This window comes from Phyllostomus discolor, chromosome 11 (assembly GCF_004126475.2).
Source record: "Phyllostomus discolor isolate MPI-MPIP mPhyDis1 chromosome 11, mPhyDis1.pri.v3, whole genome shotgun sequence".
NCBI lineage: Eukaryota > Metazoa > Chordata > Mammalia > Chiroptera > Phyllostomidae > Phyllostomus > Phyllostomus discolor.
Window position 1 is genome coordinate 63,681,652 of NC_040913.2, and position 20,490 is coordinate 63,702,141.

The following is a 20,490-nucleotide window of genomic DNA, read 5'->3' on the forward strand; positions in this document are numbered from 1 at the left end:
GATGTAACCCCCTGCTTTACACAGGGGTTAATATCCCAAATTTATAAATAACTTATAAAACTCAAAACCAGAAAAACCAATAATCCAATTAAAAAATTGGGCCAAGGACCTAAATACAGACTTCTCCAAAGAAGACATACAGATGGCCAATAGATATATGAAAAGATACTTAGCACCACTAATCATCAGAGAAATGCAAATTAAAACCACAATGACATAACACCTGACACCTGTCAGAATCACTTGTGCCGTGTTGGTGGGAATACAGATTGGTGCAGCCACTGTGGGAAGCAGTATGAAGTTACCTCAACAAATTAAGGACTTCTGGCCAAGATGGAGGTGTAGGTATAAACACTGAGCCTCCTCGCACAACCAGAAGAAGGACAACAAACTTAAACACAAAAAACAACCAGAACTGCTAGAAAATTGAACTGTATGGAAATCTGACAACCAGGGAGTTAAAGAAGAAACATTCATCCAGACCCATAGGAGGGGCGGAGACAGGCAGCCTGACACAAAGGACTCGAGGCAAGGTAGTGGCTGGAGGACCAGGGCAGGCAAGGTGGCAGCTGGCAGACCAGGTGAGGCAGCAACTGGCAGAGTGGGCAGTCCCACATCTGCATCAGATAAACCAGAAGGAAAAACTGGAGAGCAAGATAGACCATGCAACCCAGGGTTCCAGTGCAGGGAATTAAAGCCTCAAAACCTCTGACTGATAAAAACTGTGGGGTTGCTGTGGTGGGAGAAACTCCCAGCCTCACAGGAGAGTTTTTTGTTGGAGAGACCCAAGGGTTCTAGAATGTACACAAAACCACCCATCTGGGAATCAGCACCAGAAGGGCCAAATTTGCTTGTGGGCAGCCAAGGAAGTGACTGAAAGCCGGCAGAGAGCTGAGCAAGCAGCATTGTTCCCTCTTGAGTCCCTCCCCCACATACAGTGTCACAACACAGCAAAGAGGTTGCCCCACTACCCAAGGCTCTGCCTCTTACTATGTAACAGGCCCTCCCAGACAAAAAAAAAAAAGGCCCAAATGAAAGAACAGATCAAAACTCCAGAAAAAATACAACTAAGCGATGAAGAGATAGCCAACCTATCAGACACACAGTTCAAAACACTGGTAATCAGGATGCTTACAGAACTGGTTGAGTGTGGTTGCAAAATAGAAGAAAAAGTGAAGGCTATGCTAAGTGAAATAAAGGAAACTGTACAGGGAACCAACAGCGATAAGAACAAAACCGGGGCTCAAATCAATGGTGTGGACCAGAAGGAAGAAGTAAATTTTCAACCAGAACAGAATGAAGAAACAAGAATTCAGAAAAATTAGGAGAGGCTTAGGGACCTACAGAACAGTGTTAAGCATTCCAACATCTGAATCATAGGGGTGCCAAAAGGATAAGAGGAACAGCAAGAAATTGAAAACTTATTTGAAAACATAATGAAAGACAACTTCCCCAATCTAGAAAAGGAAATAGACTTCCAGGAAGCCCAGGAAGCTCAGAGTGTCCCAAAGAAGTTGTACCCAAGGAAACACACACCAAGGCAGATCATAATTACATTACCCCAGATTAAAGATAAGGAGATAATCTTAAAAGCAGCAAGAGAAAAGGAGACAGCTACCTACAAAGGAGCTCCCATAAAACTATCAGCTGATTTCTCAAAAGAAACATTTCAGGGAAAAAGGGGCTGGAAAGAAATATTCAAAGTCATGAAAGGCAAGGACCTACATCCAAGATTGCTCTATCCAGCAAAGCTATCATTTAGAATGGAAGGGCAGTTACAGTTCTTCCCAGATAAGGTCCAGTTAAAGGAGTTGATCGTCACTAAGCCCTTATTATATGAAATGTTAAAGGGACTTATCTAAGAAAAAGAAGAAGATCAAAACTACGAACAGTAAAATGACAACAAACTCACAACTATCAACAACTGAAGCTAAAGAAACAAAAACTAAAACTAAACAAACAACTAGAACATGGACAGAATCATAGAAATGGAGACCACATGGGTGATTATCAGTGGGACAGGGGGAGGGGAGGGGAGAGAACTGGGTAGGGGAAGGTACAGGGACTAAGTAGCATAAATGGTAGGTAGAAAATGGATAAGAGGAGGTTAAGAATAGTATAGGAAATGCAGAAGCCAGAGAACTTACATGTTCAACCCATGGACATGAACTGAGGTGAGAGAATGTGGGTGGGAGGTGGTATGCAGGGTGGAGGGGAAAAGTATAATAGGGAGGGATGGGATAAGTATAATAGCATAATCAATAAAATATATTTAAAAAATTAAAGATGGAACTGTCTTATGACCCATTAGTTCCACTTCTGGGAACGTGTTAGAAGAAATCTGAAATGCTAATTTGAAAGAATATAAGCACCCCTATATTCAATGCAGTATTATTTAAAATAAGCAAGATTTGGAAGCAGCCCAAGTGCCCATGAGTAGATGAGTGGAAAAAAATGCTGTGGCTCATTTACACAACAGAATACTACTCGGCTCTTAAAAAAACACCTTCAATCTTAACAATGATACTTTATGATCTCTTCCAAACTGGGGACAGAGACCACTGCCATATGTGCAGTCACAGTGAGGAAAAACCTGGCTGCCTTAAACAATTCAGGAATGCAGAAAAATTACATATGCTCACATCAGTGATTCCTACAGTAAAGTACCAAATTAGCAAAATAGTTCAAAATTTGGGGGAAGTTTTGATATTTCAGTAAATCTTGTGATTGTCTTAAATTAGCACATCAGCTTTCAGAGAAATTATGTTTATTTAATAAATATCTATTACATGTATATGTATAATACACTATTTAGAAAATAAGTCTTTTGGAATATTTTAAACTTAAATTTCAATAGATGTTTTAGAGTTAGACCTAAATAGTTTTTCTGCCTCTTTTAAATTTAGTTCCTATTGATAATATTAAGCTGATTTGTCTTTCTAAATATCTTCCACCTTTTCAACTTAAGAAGTGTACGCTTTAGACGTTCTTAGACTTGACTTTTCTGTTAAATTTGTGTTTCTGTTAAGGATTCACATATACTGATTAATTGTAAAAGTCACCCGTGGAATCATTTTAATAAGAAAGTTCTATAACAAAATAATAATCTCTCCATGTATGTAGGTGTTTTGTTGGTATTTTGTTTTGTTCATTTTATACCATTAAATAATTAAACTTACTCGTTTCCTACAAGAAACATCCATATGCTACTGATGAGCTAATTTGCTTCCTCTCCCTAGCTTTCTGTTTCCTCATCCTTAAAATCCTGAGGACCAGTTCAGCCTGATTCACATCTATATCAGACCCTAAGAATAGAGGCTAAGTAGGATCTAGCACCAGCTCTGCAACGCGCACCACTGATGCTTAGCTATGTCAACAGGCCCTTCCACTTTGCAGGTGACTGGCAATACCCGGCCACCTATGGTCCACCCAATGTCTTCCTTCATTGATGGAAATAGTCCTCCAGCTCTGAGGTTGAAACTCCCTTTCTCGTTTGCAGTCTTAGTGTTAGGACTGCAGGATCCTAACACTAAGTGTTAGGTTGAGGCAGGATCCCAGAGGGTGGAGGGATGCAGGCCTGTGTCTCTCAATCAGTGGGGCCTCACAGGAGCCGTGTGGGCAAGGACAGCCCCAGCTAGCCCCAGTCCGCATGATGGTTTGGCTCTGGAGTCTTGCTAAGACCTCTCATCACTTCTTTGTATCTCCCTCCCATTCAGTTCTCACCAGGCCCAGACCACACAGTGATGACTACAGCACCATGAAGAAGATTCCTCCTCGGAAGCCAAAGCGAAGCCCCAACACCAAGCTCAGCGGGTCGTCTGAGGAGATTTGTGGTGTCAGGCCCAGGGCGGTGGGGACCCCCAACACAAGAAGCAGAGCGGCAGGTCCGCAGTGCACCCCTGGGGCCGTGCTGGGGGTCCCCACGCCTCCTGGGGCCCCAGCGCACTCTGAGTCAGAGCTTGAGATGGAGACTGAGTCAGAGCCCATCTACATTGAGATGGTGGGCCGCACCGGCAGCCCTGACCAGGCGGAGGCAGTGTATGAAGAGATGAAGTACTTCGTGCCCCCAGAGGACAGCAGTAGTCGGGGGACCAGCGCCTGGGCGTTTGTGTCACCCCTGTTACCATCTGAGGGTCAGAGTCCCATCACCTTGGAGGATGAACACCCGAGCGGCCATTCACCCGCGCCCTGCAAAGACACGTGCGACATTCCAGCCCCCTTCCCCAACCTGCTCCCTCACCGCCCCCCACTCCTGGTTTTCCCCCCAACCCCTGTCACCTGCTCCCCAGCGTCAGACGAATCGCCTTTGACGCCCTTAGAGGTGAAAAAACTGCCAGTCTTGGAAACCAACCTGAAGTACCCAGTGCAGTCCGAAGGCTCAAGTCCTCTGTCTCCCCAGTATTCCAAAAACCAAAAAGGGGATGGTGACAGGCCTGCGTCCCCCGGCCTCCCAGTGTTTAACGGGTCTCACAAAGTCTCTCCGCCTCTCACACCACCTCCTCCTCCAGCACCTCCTGCAGCTGCCCAGGCTGCCCACCGGCACTTTGCCTTCCCACAGGAGACCTACGTGGTGCACCCGGGAAAAGCAACCACAAACCCAGATCTGCCCAACGTGCAGCAAAAGCCAAACTCTGCTCCAGCAGTGGGTGCATGCAGCTCTTTCTCCAAGGTTCCTTACTCCCCTGGGAAGGCTAGAGTTGACCACAGGAAGACCAACTCCAACTCCTCCTCTCCAGTCCCCTACAGCCCTCCGAACTCAAGGCCTCTCAACAGCCCCCTGGACGAGCTAACTAGCCTCTTTAACTCTGGAAGGAGCGTACTTCGGAAGTCTGCCGCGGGAAGAAAAATCAGGGAACCTGAAGGTGAGCAGAATAGAAGCGTGTCCCCATTTTGCTCATTCAGATGGATGGATGGATGTTGGGTGGATGTAGGTGTGCACGTATACACATATACATATATATGTAATTTAAATAATGTTTGCAGTTATTGTAGTAGCCATTAAGAGAAAATCATATCCAACCAATATGGTTAAATGGGTAAAAATAAATATTTCCATTTTGCACAGGAAGGCACATGATGTAAAAATACATAATACTAAAGCTGGATTCCACAAGTTCTTATGCATTGATAAGTGTCAGACAGAGCAAGGTTCAATTTTGGCTACTGATTCTCCCCCTCCCCTACCCACCCAGTAATACTTCTTTAGAACATGGAAATGGTATTTTTGTAACATTATATATTGTGGATTCCCATTTGACTTACACTTTGCTCTTCACTCTCATCTGTCCTTTCTTGTTGTCTCACTTCCTTCCACTCCTGGTTTCTGAGATGATTATCTTTTCCGTTACTAACCTTACATATAATACAACGCACATTTATATTTTGTATAAATGACTTTCTTCTGCTCATATTCCACCCAAGGAACATTTAACTCAGTTCTGTTAAATCTGTGTCTTCTCTGCCTAAGGCATGTTTTATTTATAGCTGGCAGTCCACTCATGTAAGCTCAGTTCCATGCTGTTGCTGTGTGTGTATTTACTATATATATGTATATATATTTACTATATATCTATATTTACTATATATCTATTTACTATACATGTACTATATATAGTATTGTGTCCCTATAAAAACAGAATTTAGCTAAGAAAAATGCCAACCTCTTATAAGCAACTAACCATATTCTACTTCATTCAGATGAGGTTGTCTTTATGTGCCAAAAGTGCCACTTTGGCAGGTCTCTTAATAATTATAAAGAATGCCCTGGCTGGTGTGACTCAGTGGATTGGGCATCACCCCACAAACCAAAAGGTCCCCATTCAATTTCTCGTCAGGACACGTGCCTGGGTTGTGGGCCAGGTTCTCAGTCGGGGGTCTTCGAGAGGCAACCAATAGATATGGATGATACTCTCCCTTTCTCCCTCCATTCTCCTCTCTCCAAAAATAAATAAATAAAATCTTTAAATATAATTATAAAGAATGTAGTTATCTTCCAAAAACAACATTTTAAGGCTTTTATTCAAATACAAAATGTTCCCCAATGATCTGTATTAGGGAGAAGAATTGCATTAATATAAAACATCTTTTCTTTAAAAAAAATTGTAACAGGTCTCTTGAGTTGTGATGCCATTAACCTGAGATAGGTGGCAACTATTAATATCCTCACTTTACAGAAATGCAAAACTTCAAGGTGAAGAAGTTAAATACCTTCCTTAGGGTCAGGTGGTAGTATTTGAAGTAAAATTTTGACTTATTCTGTGTGTGAATTAACCTGCTCTTTCTCCTAAAGAAAACACATAAATATGTTAGCTTTTATTTTTGATGAGGATAATTAGTTTAGACACAAAAACTCTAGAAAATATAGAAAACAATCTGAATAAATGAAATGTAGTTCAAGGCTAAGAACATTTAGTAAATGAATGAATAACCTACTTCCTATTTATCCTTTAGACAAGCTAATTGTTTGTTTAGCTAACAATTTCTTCTTAATTATAGGCCATTAATAAATGAAATTGTCCTTGTAAGTAGGAGAATGTTTGAATTTCACAAGTTGTGTGTTTCATTCCAAGGAACAAATTGGAATCTAAGAGAAAAAGCATTAAACATACAAATTATCATTTGCTTTTAGAACTAAAAGTTTACCAAAACCTCATAAACCTCATTTTACTATAGATGGGAATTGGGTGAATTCTTCTTGGCTCTATTGAAGAAAGTGAAGTTAATGATTTCTATACAGGCCTCATCATTTGGAAACCCCTATATCCAGGACTTACTAGTGAGAATTATAGTGAGGTCTCCGGGCATGGTGCATGAATTGGCTAGTTATATTGCCCTGTGGTGGCCACTAACCGGTGTTTGAGAACACATCAAAACCTCAGGTACAACATTGTTAGTTCAATTCTAAAATTATAAAACATCTATTTTTCTACTGTGGGCTTTTACAAATCACTTTTTAATTTGAAAAGATTGGTTTGAGCCACTTATGACTTTCTCATAAATACATGAATTGGCAACCATTGTCCCAGCACAGTAGCTATAGTAACAGAAAGCTTAGCAATGTGAGACTTAGGTCACCCTCACACACCAGATCATGGGAATCCCAAAGATACTGTTGACTATTGTGGCTTCTTGATTCATGATGGTCTGTGATTGGGGGAATAAGTTTATAGGCTTTTTTAAATTTAAGAATATAAAGAGAGCTAAAGATAAGAGGTTGGAGAAAAAAGTCAATGTTTTCACTAATCACTGGAGCTGCTCATATGATTATTAATGTTTACACAATTGGATCCTGAAGTCGATAATACATTCTCCTCTGAATGAATTGAATGGCTATTATTAATGACTTACTGAATCTTGAGATTTCTTCCCTTTAAGATTTTAAATCTTCTACCTTACCTGCTTTATATTTAAAGATATTCTTATTTTCACTTGAAATAGCTTTCCTACCAAATCACCCAGTGGGTGGCTAATTCACCCTCAAGGCACCTAAATTAATTACAGCTCATTTCTTATACAGTTCTGATATGGGGAAATTCTTTTGCAAATTTTGAGGAAGAGTTCAAAATATTCCCTTCATGTCTTTGGAAAGTGACCTTGAGGACATTAAACTGCTCATTATTATCCTGCTATAGATATTTCCACTTAAAATAAAAAATAGGTGGGTTGTGTATAAGACATGGGGTCCTTCAGTGTATAATTCTGTTCCATCAGTATTCCATAAACTCAAGTGTAAGATTTCATAAATATTATTATGCTCCTAAAAACAGTTTATTTTCTATAGACTCTTGGATATTCCATGTATGCTATACAAAGTCACAATAACTATAAGGGTCCAGTATCTACATATAGACAAAATGTGATTGCGCAGATAAAAGATGTGACTGCACCCTAAGAGGAATAATATCAGCAGCTTAGTGTATTCCAGGCATTATTTTAACAACCTGTTTAACTCACAAGACTAAAGGTATCTGCTATAATTATCTCCATTTTACAGATGGGGAAACTAAGTCACAGAGAAATTAATCCACTTTCTCCAAGTCAGCTCAGGAAAGACAGAGACTAACTTGAACACAGTGATTCTCTTGCCAGTGGCTATTCTCTTAGCTACACACACAATGGTGCCTAGGACTAGATTGCAGGGGGGAAAAATGAAAATAAGATTTTAAAATTAATATTTGCTCACCTAAGGAGCAGTAAGTTAAAAGTCATAGTTTGGAGGGACAATACTGTTCCACTAACTCAGAAATGCCAAACATATGCTTTATAGTGCATGGGTGTATATACATAATTTTGGAATACCATATGGAAACCACTTGGCCCTTAAAATTAAGAATGACTAATTGTTTAATTATCTATGCCTTTCTAGGTACAATTATCCCATTCATTCACAAAATGTGTTCCATCTATAACATGGCTAATATTATTATGCTAATTATTTCTAGTTGCCTAGTTTGAAAAATTATGAGACCCAACTCAAAAGAAAGGGGAGCTTCATTGTCTTGTTTAGACCACTAGGGTGCTCCATTGCTCCAAATGGCACCACAGTGTCTGCTTATGTTTATCAAGAACATGAAATAAAACATGCGTGTTATTTTCCACTCATTGAAATCGGTCCAGATGACAGGACATTGACAAAAAGGTGGTAAACTTCAGAAATCTGGAGAAGAGGAGAGCCAGGCTGAATTAAGGGAAATTCTAAAAATCTGATATGCAGAATATATATATTTTTTTAAAGAGAGGAAAAGGGAGGGAGAAGGAGCATGCCCCCTACTGGGAACCTAGCTCAAAACCCAGGCATGTGCTCTGTCTGGGAATTGAACCAGCGACTCTTTGGTTCATAGACCAGCACTCAGTCCACTGAGCCACACCAGTCAGGGCAGAATGTGTATATATATATATATATATATATATATATATATATAAATTGCCTCATTACTTTCTGATACTGTGCATCTTTAGTTTATAAGATATAGATATGCAGTTAAAGTTATGTCAACAAAATAATGTATAATGTTCCCTTGCATATGAAGTAGGTGGTTATTAAATAGTTAATGAAAAACTTAGCTAAAAAGGAGTACTTTGACATATAAGTGTATTTGATAGATTTAGCCCTTCTGGCACTTTTACTTAATAAGAATCACATAAACCAAAAGCAAATTACTGTTAATTTCAAATATTTTATTTTATTGCATAAACATTTTAAATAAGAATGGGGGTTTTAAGCCAGAGTATTATATAAACAAGTTTACATATGATATTTTCATTCTGTAGGGCCATTTGTTTAAAAAGGGATTGTTTTTAAAGTTGGCTTATGGAAAATTTGAAACATATACAAAAGTGGAGAGAATAGATTAATGAACTTTCTCAATGGCCAAGCCTATTTTATCTCTTCTCCCACCTAGTTCCCTCCTCTACCATTGGCTTATTTTGAAGTACATCCCAATGTTGAATTAATTTATTAATAAATATTTATGAATATTTTTATAGAAGTCCTTTAGAAAAAAACACAAAGATTTATTATTAGTCACATTAATCAATATGGAGAGTTCTTTGGTGAGCCTGTCATATTTCAGCCATTCCCCTAACTTTATAGTTACCCTAAAGATGCCCAAATCCATATCTCTAATCCTACCCTTTACCCTAAACTCTAGATCATCTATTTACCTTCCTTCTCTTCATCTTCACATGAATGACCCACAAATAACTCATACTCAGCGAGGTCTAAGTTAATTCACTACCCTTTCTCTAACTCCTTCCAACTCTATGAACTGACATCTCTTCCCCAGAACCTATGCTTTCTTCTTTAAAAAACAAAAACAAAAATGCATGTTGCTGCTGCACCATGACAGAAGTCTGCCTTTAGAAGACATGGCATCACTTTTCATGACATAAAATAATCCTCAGAGGTGAGCTTTCCCCACAAACACCAGCCCGCAAGATGTTTCACATAGGCCTGGATACGGATCCTGACATGGGCAGCTGTGCAGACAACCCCTTTTATTACCACCCCCCTCCCCCCAAAAAAGTATGGAGTTCTAAATGTTGCCTATAAACAGACTTAAGTATGGAAGATCAACATTCCAAAAGACATACAATTGCATCTTAAATCAACACTTCATGAAGTTTAGATGCTTTTCTGCCAAATTAAGTACAGTTATTTATACATTGTTTAGTAACAAGAAGACTCACTGAAATGTCAAGGAATTACTGCAGTAATCTGTGACTTGTTCAAGGAAAGTGTCGGGAAATTGCCATTCTCTACTCCTGTGTTTCAGACAGAAGTTTCCACACTATCTTCATTCAATCTCTGATACATTCTAATGAGATTTCAGAATAAGAAACTAGCCTGCATTATGCAAATCTCACCATCCCTTAATGAGTTGCAGAGCTTGGCATCCCATAGGCTTCTTGCCTATACACAGGCTCTCGTAGCACTTTATCCTGTACAGAGCTGTTAATCTTTCTCAGTCACTCCCTGCAAGCTTTCTCTCCATGGTGATTTATTTGTGGGGGGTGGTGGCCTGAGGCTTCATGAAAATTATAAAGGGCGTGGATAGAACGAGCACATAGTTTACTGATGTGTTGCTGTCTGCATTCCTGCCTCACATAAAGTCTCCCTCCTGTGAAAGCAAGGCATTCCTCTGCATTCTGGAATCATTTTGAATCAACACTAAATTCCCCTCATTTTCCAAATGAGTAATTCCTTTGGGAAGACAAGCTTAACATCCCCAGAGAAGCAAGTTCTCCATTTATCTCTAGTGAATTGGGCAAGGATGAGCTTTCTAAAGTTTCTTTTCCTGCCATGCCAATGAACCCAGCCTCTTTCATGAAGAAAATATATGTCTGTGTGTGAGCAAAGTATATATCCACCAAGTTCTCAGTGCCTGTGCAGGAGTATCTATCTATGTTTGGAACTTGCAGCTATACATTAAAGTGGTTCTAATTCCCCAAATGTCCAATAAAAATAATATTTCATTCATCTTCACATAGAAATAAGCTTTTAATTTTAATAACTTGATCAGCAGCCAAATTTACTTATGTTAAAAGCACAAAGCTCTTTGTTTTCTATATTAATTGGATGTTTCTAAAATGAGTTTTTGATTTTGAATGTTTATGATATTTTTTTCTCACAATTTACAGCACCTTCTCTCTATAAATGCACAAGAATTCACACAGGGAAATTGTGCAACCAGGGGCCTATAAACCAGACTTGCATTAACTTGCAAAGCTAATTCCCTATAGTCATCTGATAAGCATTCACTTAATGTAAACACAGGGCTTGCTCCTGGGACTCCAAAAAATAAAGGAAAATCTGGCCCTTTCATAGACAGTGTAGGAGGCAGATGTGTCCACCTAATGTCAGTGAATGAAATCCTGGTGGAGGAGACAGGCTTCAGTCCAGACATCAGAAATTACTAGTGGGTCCAGAACTGAGCTTCAAGTAGCCCCTGAACCCCATCAGATGCATATACATGGTATCTTCAGTGGCCACAAAAAGAAGTGAGTGATTGCCTATGAGAATGGAGGAGAGTCTCACACTGAGCTGACAGGTGAGCAGGAAGAGTAATGGACAATAACAAGTGGATGGATGCAGACGTAGAATAGAGGTGGCAGCCAGAAGAACCAATGTAGGGCGAGACATGCAGGTTCAGGGTACATGTTCTTTATGGAAGACAGCTGTGGGGACAGCTGAATGCTGAGGGGAAAAAAAAGAGAGAACGAAGAGAAGGCACTGCCTAACTTGCATTGAATCCAAGCAGGATAAGCTTTCTACCTGGAAGCTCCATGATGAGGTCCTGAATTATCTCCATTTGTTTCTCTTCCTCACATGGGAATTCAATATTAACTTACAGGATCTGTGCTTTAAAGAACATAAAGAGCCAGAGGAGAAAAATGAAACACAATGATAGTGGTGATTCTAAGTATGAACATGTGACCCCATGTATCTTCAGAAATGCTATGGAACATTTGTCAGTGGTGTTCTGTTCATAATATTAATAGCTAGTATTTGTAAGTGGCCCTTTCCTATTGGCCTAGAATGTTGTCATCTTTTCTTCTCAGATCCTCACCTCCCTATGAGGCAGGGGAAGCAGGTGTTAGCATCCCCTTTTACTAATGAGCAGTCTGAGACTTGAAGGGATTAAGTGATTCACCCCTAATCACAGAAACTGATGGGTCCCAGAGTCAAGAATGAACCCTGTATCCTTTCTCCCAATCCCTGGATTCCTTCTATTATGTCATTCTCATTCTTCAAGCATAATTAAAATTTTTCAAATGATACCAAGTCTCTGTCTCAGAAAGTAATTTCCTTCTGAAGTTAAACTAAACTCATTACCAAGAAAAGATATGGGATAAAACTGTTTTTTCCTCTGTTGGAAATGTTCCTGAGGTACATAGTTTTTAGCTAAGAAGACATTTATTTTGTGTTTCTCTATTTATTCCTCCTCTTGTCCTCAGTTATTCATAAAACTCTTTATACTCAGCTCTCCTACAAAGTGTCCTTTCTAATGCCAAGGACCCACAGCACACAGGTTGGGCCAGCATAATTTCTCACATTCAAAACTATTGTGTTGTTTTTGTTTTTGTTTTTTGCCTTTACAAGGTTTTCCTTAAAAACTGAGTTAATTACTGATAAACACACACTCACATTGTGTTAACACTTGCAATGTGCTCATATTTTCTTAAGGAAGCATTTAACTGTGCAAGATGTAAGCTTCAACCTTATTAGTGAGGCATCAGAGGCCTGCTCAGGACAAGCCATAAAGGAAAGGTGCAATGACCACGCTAAGAACCACACAGATGGTCAACAGCAATTTTCAACAGCCACCATGATCAGGACACTCAAAAAAGCCTTCTTTGTCTGTCTCTCTAGCAACTTCCAAAAAATAAAGTCAGACATTCATTATTTTTTTAATTATCTGAATATGAAAACAGAGGTACAGATAATGGCATACTGGGAAACACGGCTGAGTAAAAACCTAGTGTCAGTCCCATCCATGCTCAGGGCCCCTCACATATTTCTTGGGAGAATATTAAACTCATAGGTCTCACTCATGACCATGGTACTTCCACTGGGCCATGCTACTTCATTATTCTTTAAAACCCATGAGCAAAACCAAGCAGAGTTGTGACAATTAAATATTTAGATCAACCCAATAAAAAGTTACTCTTTGAATAGTATGAATTATCTTGGGAAATTACCTTAACATATTGGCTGTGAATCCACAGTCTCTAGCATGCCATCGTACCAGAGATATGTATCTTGCATAAATAGTTCATCATTTTTGAGATGAGCCAAATGCTGCAAAGAAGCCATTGCACTTGGGGTGTTCTATAATGCACTGTCAGCAGGAGAACAATCTATTGTACCTGGAATTCTGAAAAAAAAAAGACAAGCTTTTCACAAATGGATTATCTTTCATAACCAGTAAATATTTTTCATACTACCAGCCCATTAAAGCAAGCAGCTATTGTGTATTATGGGTCTCTGTACTGGATTGTGAATTAAACTCCCACTGGGGGCTCCAAAGAGAAACCCAATGCTTTATCCTCTAAGCCACTCAGCAGCTCTTTTTAGGCAACTTAATAAGGACCTTCCTGACTATCCACATCTCATTATTACCACATAATACAATATCCTGGGGTTTTCTTCCTTTTGTGAAGAAATGCTGAGAAGCGACATGTTGTGTGGAATGTGTTCCTAAAAATGGGTTGGATTAGTGCCATGTTCTATCTCTCCTTAAGAATATTAAAAAAGAAAAACCTGTTTCTTAATTACCTACTGGTGTTTTGGTGGTTTATGCCACCTTGAATCAATTTTTTGTGATTAATTCTCAGATTAGCTTAGAAAAATTCCATACCACCTGAGAGCCAGCTATATTCATCATTATTTTACCCAGTACTCCATTCCATGACTCAACAACGATCTCCTAGCATCACTGTGTATGAAGCTTCTCAGGTCTTCTTCTATTCTGGTTTTTACTTCTTTCTTTTTCTATTTTTTTCCTTAAAATCATTAATGTTCATACTTAGACACTGTACCTTTTCAATTTCTGGCCAGTTGCAACTTAATGGCACATGTTAATTGTAGTAAAGTAATAAACAGTTTCATTCATTTTGCTGCCCACAGAGATGACTAGGTCCTAAAATATGCAGGGCTCAAGCAATGGCAGGCATGAACTAGATCTGAGATTATACAGATTTACAATGGAACAGTCACTGCACCATGATAACTGAGAATTTGTGCATTACCCAAAGTCTCTGAAAATCCTACAAAAGAGCTTCTTCATACCCCAAACTCTGACTCATAATCAAACATACTCTTCCAAAAGAAATACCTATTTTAGAGAAAGAAAGAAGTGACATACACACAATGGGTACATCAGGGTATCTCACAAGCAAATACCCATGTTTTGCATTTTGGTTTTATTATTCACCTTTGATGTGGAGAGATGTCTGATTTACAAAGAAGTAAGTGAGACAGAGAAATCTGGAGAAAAGCAAAGAGTGAAAAGCATCATTGTGTAGGTATTTCCATGTCACCAAAAAGCAAACCAAAGTTCTCAGTGGTTAAATTACTTCCTGAAGTCACATTCATTTCTTGGAGTTATATTTGCTTAATTCCAGTTCTCAACTGAGATCACCAACTGGACGGGTCTAGGCTGGCTTTAACAGAAAGATGGAATGGACAGAGAGGAGAACAAATGACTACTTTAAAGTAGGGTAGTCCCTTATCTGGCAAGCACTTTATCTGCCCTTCCATTCTAAATGATAGCTTTGCAAGATAGAATAATCTTGGATGTAGGTCCTTGCCTTTCATGACTTTGAATATTTCTTTCCAGCCCCTTCTTGCCTGTAAGGTTTCTTTTGAGAAGTCAGCTGATAACTTTATGGGAACTCCTTTGTAGATAACTCTGCCCTTTTCCCTTGCTGCTTTTAAGATTCTCTCCTTATCTTTAGTCTTGGGTAATTTAATTATCATGTGTCTTGGTGTGTTTCTCCTTGGGTACAATTTCTTTGGAACACTCTGAGCTTCCTGGACTTCCTGTAAGTCTATTTCCTTTGCCAGATTGGGGAATTCTCCTTCATTATTTTTCCTAATAATTTTTGGCACCCCTGTGATTCTGATGTTGTTATGTTTAAAGTTGTCCTGGAGGTTCCTAAACCTCTCCTCATTTTCTTGAATTCTTTCTTCTTCATTCTGTTCCAGTTAAATGTTTATTTCTTCCTTCTGTTCCAGATCATTGATTTCAGTCCTGGTTTCCCTCCCTTTACTCTTGGTTTCCTGTACATTTTTCTTTATTTCACTTTGCATACCCTTAAAATTTTCCCTCTATTTTGCAACTATATTCAATCAAGTCTGTTAGCATCCTGATTACCAGTGTTTTGAACTCTGCATCTGGGGTAGGGTAGATATCTCCCCATTGCTTAGTTCTTCTTCTGGAGTTTTGATCTGTTCTTTCATTTGGGCCATATTTATTTGTCTCAGCACACCTGTTACATCGTAAGGGGCAGAGCCTTAGGTATTTGCCAGGGTGGGGCAAATACTTTGCTGCATTGTGGTACTGTTTGTAGGGGAGACGTCAGAGAGGGAACAATGCCACTCTCAGTCATTTCCCCTGCTACCCACAAGCAAATTGAGCCTTTCTGGTGCTTATTCCTGGATTGGTGGGTTTGTGTACATTCTAGGGTCCTGTGGGTCTTTCCAGCAAACTCTCCTGTGAGGCTGGGAGTTTCTCCTACTGCCACAGCCCCCAAAGGTTTTTAAAGCCAGAGGTTTTGAGGCTTTAGTTCCCCATGTTGGAGCCCTGGGTTGTGTTGTCTGTCTTGCTCTCCAGTTGTTCCTAAAGGAGTTCACCATCTCCAAGCCCTTATTATATGAAATTCTAAAGGGACTTATCTAAGAGAAAGAAGGAGATCAAAACTATGAAGAGTAAAATGACAACAAACTCACAACTATCAACAGCTGAACCTAATAAAACAAAAACAAACTAAGCAAACAACTAGAACAGGAACAGGATCACAGAAATGGAGATCATATGGAGGGTTATAAGTGGGAGGGGGAGAGTGGGGGAAAAGTACAGAGAATAAGTAGCATAAATTGTAGGTACAAAATAAACAGAAGGAGGTTAAGAATAGTATAGGAAGTGAAGAACCCAAAGAACTTATATGCATGACCCATGGACATGAACTAAGTGGGGGGAATTCTGGTGGGAGGGAGATGCAGGGTGGAGGGGGATAAATGGGAGATAATAATAGGACAACTGTAATAGCATAATCAATAAAATATACTTAAAAATGTAAGGTAGCCCCCATAATATTTCTACCATTTCACACATCCTTTGTTAGGAAAGGAACCAATACCCAGCAGCATATCTTATAGACAAAATAGTATTTATTTATTTTATTTTCATGAGAATTATATTAACTCTATTTTCTCTGTTGGTATTTAACCATTTCTATATATAGTTAATAATAGTGTCCCTAATGGATTTTTAGCAGATAAATTGCTTTATGAATAACCATTGTAGTCCTTAAGAAAAATATAATCTAAATTGGTCCATCTCAGGGACATTAGTTTATGCTCTACTTGTAACAGGCTGCTCTCATGTCTTCTGGGCCTCCCTTATCCCCATCACATAAACCTAAGCACAATGAGAGATTTAATTGAATCACTTACGTGTCATTCAAGACAGTAAAGCTCTAATTGTCAGCATTAATTTCACTAGCATAGTTGCAGCTATGTGGTGGGGGGTGTGGGGGTGCTGTTCTTCATTCACTTACTCAGACTTGAAATCATGTCTAATTTACAGAGGCTGGGATAGTGACACAGGGCAGAGGCACTATGCTTTATGTATGGTGATGAGGGAATCATAAAAATGCCTTTTTAATCTGATGATCATTAGGAAACCCAGTGATATGGTCTAGCTGCTCATCAGAGAGCACTTTCATTGCTGTGGGGATTGAATACATACTTGGAACCTTCTGTAACGATTTTAGAAAAATATTCCATTTTTTTAGATAATAAAATCAATCCTATGACATGGCCCCAAGACATGCAGTTTTGTTTTGTTTTTTTCAGTGTTTAAAGTCTCAGAGGTTAACCTCAGGCAAAATGATGAAGCTAGCAAGAATATTTTGTGTTGCTGTTTGCTATTTGCCTCAAATTTTCAAAGAGGTTTGGAAAAATCATTAAATAACAAGAGCAAGATTTATTTATTTACTCATTTATTCAAAAATGCAGTAATAATCTATTTTGTGCCTGGAATTATACTAAGTTGTATGGACTTTAAAAATAAATGTGGGGTATGCTCATAAGCAGCTCACAACAGGGAAATATGAGAAATCCAATGTATCTAGGCAGTGAGAAAGTTTTTATGTGAAGATATTATTTTGAATTCACAAAATGGTACTTACTCTCGATGCTTATGAACTGCTGCATTTTTATTCAATTCTTTCTACTCTCTTTCAGTTTTAAATGCTTATGGTGATCAACTAAATTGATTTCCCACACCATAAATATACTATTTGAAACATTAGTCTAGAAGGTAGGATTTATGGAGGGATGGAAGGAGAGGGACTAAAGCAACAGGAGAGAAAATACCAGAACATGAGGACCCCTCCTTCATGCTAGAAGCTGGTGTGTGCTCCATTCTGCACTATGATTAATTCAAAGGCATGATGACATAATCATGTTATGTTTTGGAATAACTACATCAGGGTATGTGAAGGATTTTTAATATTCATTCACCTGTAAACATGTTAACTTTAGAAGTGATTAATGAGAAATGATTCATTGTGGGGCATATGAAAAGGGGAACCCTACTGCTGGCCTGGCCATTTGGTGGTTTCTTTCTGCAGTGAACTGAGAATCCAATGGAGACACAGGGTTATCCCTGCCCGCACTGTCCCTGCTGTTCAGCCTTTCCAAGTAACTGACATCTATTCTGATATGTCACTACAATAGCTCAAGGACAATTCAGTCCAACGTGCATATGATTTAGAGGCACAACGATTGAGTAATGCCAACCAGTCTACCTCTAGAAAAGGGTAAACTCATAGGGGCTATCAAAGAAACAGTACAGGAAGCTTAAGACTTTTGACAAAAATTTAAGTCTTCATAGATATAGTTATTTTATTAGGTGAGGCCTCAGAGATGCTGGCTGGTAGTCAGCCAGTGTGGGCAGGTGAGGTTGTTCTACAGACGTGCAGGGTTACCACCATACTATTGCTAAAATATTGAAATATCTTTGTGCCAGTTGGAAATGCTCGTTGTACTGAGCCTTGCAAATTTCCCATTACCCACCCCATCATCTTGGGTGCATTCACCCCAGACCTGCCCAGTTTTTTCTCAGTTAAATATTGGCTTGGCAAAAGGCTTAAGGTATATGGCTTCTATCTGTTCCAATGGGCCCTGGCCTGTGCCCTTTGGTTATTAAATATTTTAGGTGGGTAAATTTTGTAATTAGTTCTGACAAGAATTTTGAAATGACTCTACATACACCACTGCTTTTTGTTTTTTAACTTTTGTTGGTTTTACTGGTTCTCTCTGATCTGCTGCAAATGTATTAGTGAGATTCATGCTAACAATTAGATTTATTGTCTCATATGAGACGTTAAGTGATTCATCCAAAACTCTCATTGTGCTGAGGTTTATGTGGTGGAGATAGGAGAGGGCCAGAAGGCACTAGAATGTCATATTACAACTGGAACACAAGCTAATGTCTCTGAAATGGAGCAACTGTAGATGATATTTTTCTAAAGGACTGCAGTGATTATACTTACAGCAATTTATCTACTAAAAATCCAAGAAGGGCTCTATTCATAGCTATATATGCAAGTGGTTAAATACCAACAGAAAAAATAGAGTTAATAGAATTCTCATTAAAATAAATACATACATAAATACTCTTTTGTTATAAGGGGAGCATTGGTTGTTTACCTTAGAAAGAATGTGTGAACTGGTAAGAAGTGTTCATGAGGGCTTCCCTGTGTTGGTATTTTCAGATGATGGGTGTCACTAGCATACCGTCCATATGACACCATGCAAGTATCACAATTACTAAATGCTCCTGATAAAAAAGCAGGCATATTATTTTCTCCACCTTTGCTTTCTGGAGAAAGTAAGGGGGAGCCATGTACCAAAAGCACATGCTGCTGAGACCAACAGTGCTGCTCAGCAGGAGTTGCGTTTTAGGACTCCTGGATTTACGTTACCACCTGGCATTTAGGAAATGCAAAAATAACAGGAATATAAATAACCACATGACCTATGAAATTATACATGAGGAATGGGTCTCCTGGCAAGGCCAGCTTGGTGTTTAGGTGTTACATATTCAGCTAATTATAGGAAAGGCAAGCTCCCCAAGAACAGGGAAAGGAAAAAAATTGATGTGTTTTTTGTTTTGTTTTTTTCCTCCATTATGGCAGGGACAGAATAGACAGGCACAAAAGGATCCAGTTAGTTAAATTTGAAAGAAAATTGGCACAACATAATTTTCTGTGCATTTTTGGGCCCTGAAAGCCTTATTTATACTGACAGTCATTTTTTAGCTTTACTATCAATACATTCTTCCCCAGCTCAGCGCATATGTTGTTGAAGATATCACTCTATTTCCTGCTTTAGTTGGTGTTTTCTAGTGCAAATCCTCTCCTTAGACTTGGCAGGGGAGTGGGTAGCAGGAGCTAAGAGGAGGGGACAAGGAAGCACTTCCATTCTACCCTACTTAACCCAGAGGATAAGTGTTTGTGGCACTTTCTGCCACAGAAGAATGCCTAAGACACAAGCTCAAGAGGAATTTTGATCTACCAAAGAGTGGAGGTTTCATAAGGGGTTATTAAAAAAGAAGCAAGGAATGCTGGGGGGCAGCTCTAGCCTTTTAAGGTCTGTAGCACGTGGGACAATTGTTTTCTCCATCCTTTCCAACTGTTGCAGTGTTAGATATTTTGTTTCTTAACTGATAAAGTTCTTATAGAAATATAACTGTATTGTGGAGCACTGCTGTGTCATCAGAGTGAACTCATGGAAATGTTTGCTCTGTTCCCAGTTCTGTGTTGCTCTCAGACACTGAAGCCCTCTGTTGATACATTTCAAACAACTATTAGCAAAGGGATGATAAAGTTGGATTCACCAGGTCAGTTAGACTTGTGCTAGACAAAACACACACAAAATCATTGTGTACCTTTGGTAAACGTACACATCTCTTGAATAATACACCCCTTTACTCATACCTTGTATGTTGTTACACAACTCCACATGTGAAATCTCTTCTTATTTGACTTTAGGATCAGCCCTGTGCCTATGTGAATTCTTACACTTGATATTTATCTTTCTCTGAGGCAATATGCCAGATATTTGGGGTTTAGTTCACTTTCTAGAAGCTTATTACAGCAGAATGCCATATTCCTTATTTGTATTTCTTACTCATGTACATTAATAAAAGATTTTAGAAAAATCAGAGATGTAAAATGCATTGACTGTTCATTGTATCA

General features: G+C 39.0%; 1 protein-coding gene across 4 annotated transcripts in view; it reads left to right on the forward strand.

Moving 5' to 3' along the window:
* MYO16 (myosin XVI) overlaps positions 1–20,490 on the forward strand; it is a 595,311-nt gene that overhangs the window by 519,844 nt on the left and 54,977 nt on the right. For all 4 annotated transcript variants that reach the window (XM_036011451.1, XM_036011450.1, XM_036011452.1 and 1 more), the window contains one exon: positions 3,717–4,862. In XM_036011451.1, coding sequence (XP_035867344.1) covers positions 3,717–4,862 — 1,146 coding nt within the window. The remainder of the gene's footprint in view (positions 1–3,716; positions 4,863–20,490) is intronic.